We start from the raw sequence: 8,084 nt of genomic DNA, 5'->3' as shown, positions 1-8,084 counted from the left end.
AGGGAGGATCTGGGCAGTGCCCCACCATGTCCACTATGGTATATATTTGAGTCTTCTGCAACTTCAAGGGTTTAGTGACTCCTGCTCCAGACTGAAGGCGTGGAGAGAAAAATAATCCACAGTCAGTTACCTTAATGCGGGAAGTGGCATTGTAGAAAATGGTCTACTGTGTAATACTTTCTATCTTTCAAAACATATTCATATACATTATCTGTACATTATCTTGGTCGAGTCTCACAATATCCCCTGTGAGCTATAGAAAGCCATGTTGGTATGGAAACCAAGATGGAAGAGACAGGAATTCACTCATGGTCCTGGAGGTAATTAGTGCTAAATCAGAGGACATCACGAGGCAAGAGGATGTCCATGAGGTACATGTCCCCTGTGAGTCTCTTTAGTACTTCACCATCTAAACTCAGCATTAGTTTGGAATTTTGAACCCCCTGCTTGATTTTCACAGAGTATTCATCTCATTTATTTTGGGATAGAATTAAACAAAAGATCCAGCCACATGAATTGTGAAGTGAGGAGACAGGGGGTAAAGAGAGAGCAGCTGGGAATGTTGGGTTGAGGAAGGAAGTCCAGTTGTGATCAACGTTTTGCAGTGAAAATCTACTGTGAGACAATCAAGGGTATGTATGCATCAGCTTTGTAATTAAATACATTGTAATGCAAATTTGCATCTGTTGAATATTTGCTCCCAATGTGGGATTTGCTGCTTTTCTCAAAACAATTTTTGCTTGCAGGTTAAAAAGTGACTTTTAAAATAATCCGTTGTGGGTGAATTTATGGTATGCTTTTAGTGCCCTTTGATCTTCCAAAATTTTCAAAATTTAAAAAATTTTCTACCATAAATATATATACTTACATAAATAGAAAAGGGCTTATAAAAATACAGTGTGGTCTTATTTCTGAAAGTCAAATCAAAGGTCTTTTTAAAAATTACTGAAAAAAGGAGGAAATATTGAATGGTAAAAATATTAGAAATATTTTATAACATTTGGGAGAAAATAGTTTCAGTATATTAAGTACCATATCAAGAACTACACTAATTAATAAAATTTGGTAATTGGTAAAAGACAGAGAAAAATTGCTTTTCTCCATGACCAAGGGTAACAATATTCACACTTGAAGTTTCCTTTTCCCCAAAACCCACCAGGCTCTATTGTCTTCCTCTTAATCCTTTGTGATTTTGATTTTTTACCTCTTCTCAGTGGGGGAAATTAAACACAAAATATGATGTTGTGTTTGTGTCTTAAATTAGCTGTAGGTTACTTGTTTCTACCTTTTTCCCCTAAGTTGAAATGTGGCATTGGGGGGCAGAGGGAATTTAGTACATTTTTCTCTTTATAGTGAATATAATTTTTCTATCGAATTCTAGAAATACATCTGTTGTGTGTAACTCTAGCATACCCAGGTGCTTCCCAACTAAATGAATGTTTCCTTGGTTTTTTGAAGCCTGCCTATCCTATTTACATGTTCCTGAAAGCTGCTCTCATTGCTTGTTTCATAGTTGGCTTGTATGTACATAAAAATATGCTGGACGTAGTTCAAGCTCGGTTTAGAGAGGTGTGGGTATTTCCATCGCCTGGCTGCGGCTGGGCATGGATGGTTTGCTGAGTTAAGGATCTCACCAGCTTTAGTTTCTCTGACTATAAAATGAGAATGACTATGCTTACAAAAACTCTGCTGGTTAAATTATTGAAAGTCTTTAGCTGAATTTTACTTTTGTTTATCTGGTATTATTTTTAGCAGCCTGGTAAAACAAACAAACAAACCCAAGTTTAATTTTCCTCCTTAGTACAGTGCCCTGTATCTACTCTTCAAATAATGGTTTTACAACAGAAATATACCAGGATACCTCTATTTAAAAATTACATGAAAGGATATCAGAAATTAGTATGTGATGAGAGTGCATACAGTTATTATATAATAAATCTTACATAATTGTATGCTTACTGCACATAAATTAACTTTAAGGAATATCAATTAGGTCAAAGTTGTTAGAATGTGAGAAGCACTGGGCAGATATGTACTTATAGAAATCTTCTGGCCTATTATTGTAGAATCGCTGAAAATTTGCATTGTAATTTACAGATAATCTAAACTGGCACATTCTAGATATATCAGATAATATAAGGGTTATAAGGAAAAGGCCTCCCATGATCAGGTAATTTTGGCAAGTGCTAGGATAAGCAAAATTAGCTGGGTCTCTTTCCGGGTAGACTTCCCTGCTGTGTTTGTCATGTGGGTGCAACTGCAGAACTCTTTCATTCTGGAATAAGTTTGGGGACAAGTGTTTTGTAGAATACACTCTGGAAATATTGTTCTATTCCAGGCTTTTCATGTTCCAGATGAGGCCACCAGCAGTTATGTGGCTTGCTATGGTTATCTGGAGGGTGAAGCTGAGTACAAGCCTAGGTATTGGACACTGTCTGATGTCCTACCTACCTGACCATTTATTGTCCCCCAGACGGCACCCAAGCAGTGTCAGCCAGAGAAGTGTTTTGCTCCTACATTCTGTAGGGAAGAAGATACCACACATAGCATGCCCTGGGAATCCGTCATCCAGGCTTTAGCACCCTTCATGGCCTCACTGGCTCTATGGTCCATAAATCAAATGCTGGGATACCCCGTGAATTACTAAGTCCATGAACCTTGAGTTTTTCACCCAGTGCTTACTGTGCAGTATAAAAAGATGATGATTTTTGGAGATGATCTACTAGGGTTCAAAATGCATCTTTATCACTTAGCTGTATGCCTTTGGTGCAAATCACTTAGCCTCTTTGAGCCTACGTCCCTTACCCATAAAATGAGGCTAATACCTTACACAGTTTGGGTAACACTAGATGTATCTGAAGAGCCTGTCTGGTAAAGACAGTCAATAAATGGGACCTATTTTTATTTTTTTAACAATGCTTGAAGGAGACAAATAATCACTGTGTAGTTTTGATGTTGATCGCAGTCCTTTCATTGTAGGACATGCTAAAAAAAATTTTTTTTTTTTGCAATTTTGCTAATAGAAACTACCTCTCCTGCTTCTTCTTTTTTTACTCTCCGGTCCTTGGGTCTCTGGTGACCTTGGTGCATGTCCTGTATTGGCACATCCTGTGTCCTATTCTTGCACACACTTGACACTGTTCCATATTGGACCAGTTACTTTCTTCCATCGGGGTTGATGCATGACTTGCCAAGAAGTCTCAACTTCTGCTGTAGTAGGAGAAAGAAGTCTTCATCAACTCTATTTTATTTCTCACCTGCACTAGCTATTTCTGTTTCTGTTTGCTGCTGCAGGGATCCTTGTACAGGTTGAAATCGCAGCTCTCTTATATTTCCACAAGCACCTATGTAGGTGCATGTCGGAAAATCCTTTCTTCACTTCAGCAGAAAGGATTTCACAGAGTACCATGGCTCCTGGCAAGGAGAGAATGACTTCCAAGCCAAGTGCTACTTGAAAGAGGCACTCCCCCATCACTTAGAAGACTGTACTCAGTGGTTACTGCTTCTGACACATTTTCAAATGGACCCCCCAGTGGCTGCAGCTGTGATTAAAAGCTGTCTGCTCACTGCCTCACTGGGGGTTTGCTGTTTAACCATGTCATGCATGCATGTATATATATACTACAGCTGCATCATGGAAAACGTAAAGTGTTTTGTAAGAAGAAAAAAAAATCAAATGAGTACTTGAATGACAAACTCCTGAATTTTCTAAGCTTAAGACAGTGAGAGGCACTAGTCAGGAACCTAGCCATGTAGGAGGTACATAAACGTAATTTAAGGAAGAAGAGCCGGTGGTCAGTGAATATATACCTTCTGCGAGTACATGCTTTGCACACATCAGCCAGACAGAACATCTTAGAGATTTAAGTGCACTTGAACTCAGCAGCTGCATTTCAGCTCCTCTCTGTGATTCAGAATTCAGTTTGACCCTTCACAAATAAAGCATGAGTAGAATATCCTTTTTTAAGTTTACCCAGATATTCACTGACACCTTCATAATCATGTTTGGCTTATCATAAGAATGCTGTTCTCGACATAAATTTATCATTAATATTACCTTAAAAAAGGCTCGCACGGGCAGTGCAGCCACAGAGACTGGGTGTCTCAAAGGCACAAGTCACACCCCTTCCTTTAGATCAGAGAGATTGAGTGTTTAAGCTTTTATAAAGTAAAAAGAGTATACTAGGATGTAAACCTGGGCTCTTCACATCATGAGATGAGTATCCTTACAAACACCAGGAGGTAAGGTGGGGAGTGTGGTTCCTTCTCCTACCCCACCCCGCCTGTCAAATGGATCAGAAGAACTCAAACACACATTCGTTCTTAGATATACAGGAAAGAAATTTGGAAAAATTTTGAGAATTATGTCTCCTTTCCCCTCTGCCTGCCTCCTCCCTGTCCCCCAAGTTGCAAGTACTCCAGATCCCAGCAGCCAGACCCGGTAAACAAAATGCCAATCTATCACCAGCAAATTTAGGCTGACAATACTGTGAATCGACCGCATTGATTACATTGATTATATTTCAGATATTTACAATACGGCGAGACAAGCCGTATTTATTTTCTAAAGAGTTCAAGGTAGGTCTCACCATTTCAGAGGGGGAAAAACAATGGGAAAATGTTTGTGGTTGCTATCTGCAATCATCTGATGCTGACAGAGAGTAGTATTTTATTTAGTAATTAACAGTGTAAAGGGGAGAGGAGCTGTCATGTTGGTTCTTAAGCTGGGGAATGTGATGAAAGATGATATCTGCGATCTCATCCTTTCCACTTGTTTAGGATTGTCAGGATGAGAAATGTCAGCATTATGAAAGCTCGGCTCTGCTCTTGATATGATAAAACCCTTCAAAAGCCAGTCTTTCTCTCTCCCTCGTCCCCCTCCTTTTTCGCTCTCTCTCTCTGCACTTGCTTTTTTATTTATCCTGTTTTGTTAGATGGCAGAAATATAATTCTTTTCTTTCTTCCTATTATAAGCCACCATTTTTGTTTTATTATATGTTTCACAACCCCTAATGCCCCACTGAAAATTACCTTGTTAAATGACAGTGTTTCAAAGCCATGAATCCTTTCCACCATTCCCTCAGAGGTTTGAAACAGTCAACAGACTGTAAAGAATAAATAATAAAAAAGTATTGATTATTTTGATGACTGTGAGATTCAATTAAGTATTAATTTTGCCCTCCAGTGGACCTATCAAGGTATTCAAAAGGGAGGATTCGGCTCAGCTAAATGCGTGCTGAGTGCTTCAGCCTTAAATAGGGAGAAAATGTGTTTACCTACAGTATTTGAAGAAGAAGTGCATTGATGCACAGGGTCCAATATTTAAGTGCTGTGCAAATTAAGCCCTGGTGACAGTGACATTGTTTTCAGTGGTATGAGTATTGACTAAAGAAGTGCATTTGATGACAGCTTAAACTATTTGTATTGATTAACATTTTCATAGATTATCATGTGTCATATCAAATTCACTTTTCAGGCATGAATACATTAAAAAAAAAAAACCCACAGGCATACCGCAACCAATGTAATGATGGGACCCGGGAGCAGGCTGCCCCACCTGCTCCTGTGCTGGTCACCTGTTTCCTGCTCTGGAACCATTTAGGCATGAACTTGGCAATAAATAGCTCCTAGATCACGCAAAAAGGGCACTTCTTGCTTTTCCTTTCCTTCTGCATCCGATATTTGTGTCCAACCAATATTGTGCTGCTTAGTTTGCAAATGGAATAAAAGGCTACACTTGGAAAATATTTCTGATCCTAAAATGCCCTCCTAAATGAGCTGAAGATAAGACAGATCTAAATTATCAGGGGGGAAAGTTTGCCCTCTTTTGGAGGTGATTTTTTTGTTTTCTCTTTCTTTAATGCTCTGGGCGTAGAATGCTCTAGGTATCCGAATTATTGAACACAGTTTGTAAGTATTTTCCCAATTCCTTTAAAAAATTTTTTAAACCAATCTTTGTATGTTTTTGTTGTGTATTATTTGCTTTAAAATGTTCATTTGATTTGGGGTCAGCTTTGGTCCACAATCTGGGACCAGTGGAGTCAACTTCTAAGGGTGCTTATAGAATTTACATAAGAAATATCTTTTATTCCGTTGAAAGCGTTTTGAGGTCTCTTTTCTCCCTATCTCTTTTCTCTGCTCTTGGGATAGGGTTTAATTGCTTCTCCCCTGGGGAGAAGGCTTCTTAAAATAGCCTGTGGTTCCTCCATAGGGTGCTCCTTCCTTTTTAGTATGTTGCTGAAGTACAAACCCAGCACTTTCTTTTTTTCTTAGTGCATTAAAGACAGAACAAGGTGTAAAAACATTCACACAAAAGCACATCCCACAATTAAAGCTGTGTTGGTTAGGTTGCTTTCAAAGAAGTTTTTTTTTTTTCCTTCCCTCCGAAGCCTCCTGAATCTCTCACATGCTAGTTGAGCTTTAATAGGGTGGGGAGTAATGGAGAACTCATCGGATCTGTAATAGCTCTTCACTTGACTGCAGCCAGCAATAACAGCGGGAGCAGTCAGAGATAAGAGAGAGAGGAGAGAGGGAGAGTGTGTGTGTAGAAGAGAGAGAGAGGAGAGAGGGAGAGGGAGAGAGAGGACACGCACTCTAAAGCTGCCACTTTTTTTTTTTTCCTCCCCTTCACTCTTTTCGCCCATCCTAGGATCCAATGATAGCTGGACAAGTCAGTAAGCCCTTGCTGTCAGTGCGGAGTGAAATGAATGCCGAGTTGAGAGGTGAGGAAAAGGCTGCTACTTCAGACAGCGAGCTGAATGAGCCCCTGCTTGCGCCTGTGGAATCAAATGACAGCGAGGACACTCCCAGCAAGCTCTTCGGTAAGTCTGTCTAGGTATTTCATTTCAGCCCTTCCATGTTGTCCGGAAGAGCAATCCACCCCCCACGCCCCCCCACCCCGCTTTTTTTTTTTTTTTTTTTTGCTGTTGTTCATTCAATTTTCTTGTAAGTACTGAAAAAGGAGCTTCGCATCTTGGAGGTGCTAAGCCACCGAAGCTGATTCCAGCTGGCTAGGAGGATGTCCTCCAAACTTTTACCAACAAGGAACTTATTCGCTGCCTATTTTGACTTGTCAAATATTGCTGGAGTCCCCAGGCTGGAAATTATTTGAAAAAAAAAGAAAAAGAAAAGAAAAGAAAGAAAGTGGTAATAATAATCAGGAAATCAGTTCCATTGTGAGAATTGGTTAACATTTATTGAATAAATATCGACTCAGTTTCGGGTTGCTTCGCAGCCTTTTGTTAAGGGGAAGGTGAGTAAAGAGTTATTATCTGTCGTCTAAAGACGGGAGAGGAGAAACTGAAAAATATCAATACAAGTCGTGCTATGCCAGGTAAACAAAAGTGGCTACGGGGATTGCTCAGAGAAATAACATTTTGTCATCACAATCAGAATGAATATTTCTTCTTTTAAAAGGGTGATGAGGAAAGAGAACAGGTCCTTTGATTCTCTCCCCTGTCCCAACCCCTCTCCCCTGCAATGTTGTGTTTATAGCTTCATGCTAAAAGTGGAGGCAGCCCAGGACCTTTCAGGAATCTTTGTTTCATAAACAAAACAAGAACAAGCAGAGTGCCACTCCAGCAAAGACATCTGTCATTCAAACAGATGACGCTCTGTAAGCCAACTCAAGCAACTGTGATCTCTAATCAGAAGGGGGAGGGGGTTGTTGAGGCTGGTGCCTGCGTGATGGATGTTGATAGATGTCTCTGCTGGAGAAGCACTTTATGGTTTGGAGTGACATTAGGTTTTCAGAACAATCGTTCCTGAAACATTTGCGTTTAATTATTTTCAAGTGTGTGTGCGTGCGCGCGCGCCCCTGTGCGTACACACGAACACACACGCATATACATATATGTGTATACTAACTTGATGTATATATGTATCAGGCAGAGAACTGCTTAGTCTCAGGCAAAAAAAAAAAAAATAGTCATGCGCCTGAACTTCAAAGAAAGACGTCATTGCATAGACTACTTTGTATAAAAAGTCATTAATTCAGTTTAAAACTTAGGCTTTCTTCATTTATTTGTTTTAACCTATAGAAAGAAAGCCTGGAGAGTTTGGTAACTCTAGGCCAGCTTCAACAG

General features: G+C 39.7%; 1 protein-coding gene across 1 annotated transcript in view; it reads left to right on the top strand.

Annotated features, from left to right (window-relative positions):
* The first annotated feature begins 6,434 nt into the window (after window positions 1–6,434).
* Window positions 6,435–8,084, top strand: part of LOC142872896 (POU domain, class 6, transcription factor 2-like) — a 118,090-nt gene continuing 116,440 nt past the window's right edge. The window contains exon 1 of the mRNA XM_076006293.1: window positions 6,435–6,821. Coding sequence (XP_075862408.1) covers window positions 6,656–6,821 — 166 coding nt within the window. The 5' untranslated portion in view covers window positions 6,435–6,655. The remainder of the gene's footprint in view (window positions 6,822–8,084) is intronic.

Source organism: Microcebus murinus, chromosome 9 (assembly GCF_040939455.1).
Source record: "Microcebus murinus isolate Inina chromosome 9, M.murinus_Inina_mat1.0, whole genome shotgun sequence".
Lineage (NCBI taxonomy): Eukaryota > Metazoa > Chordata > Mammalia > Primates > Cheirogaleidae > Microcebus > Microcebus murinus.
The sequence above is the reverse complement of the archived record's forward strand: the minus strand, read 5'-3'. Positions and strand labels throughout refer to the sequence as shown.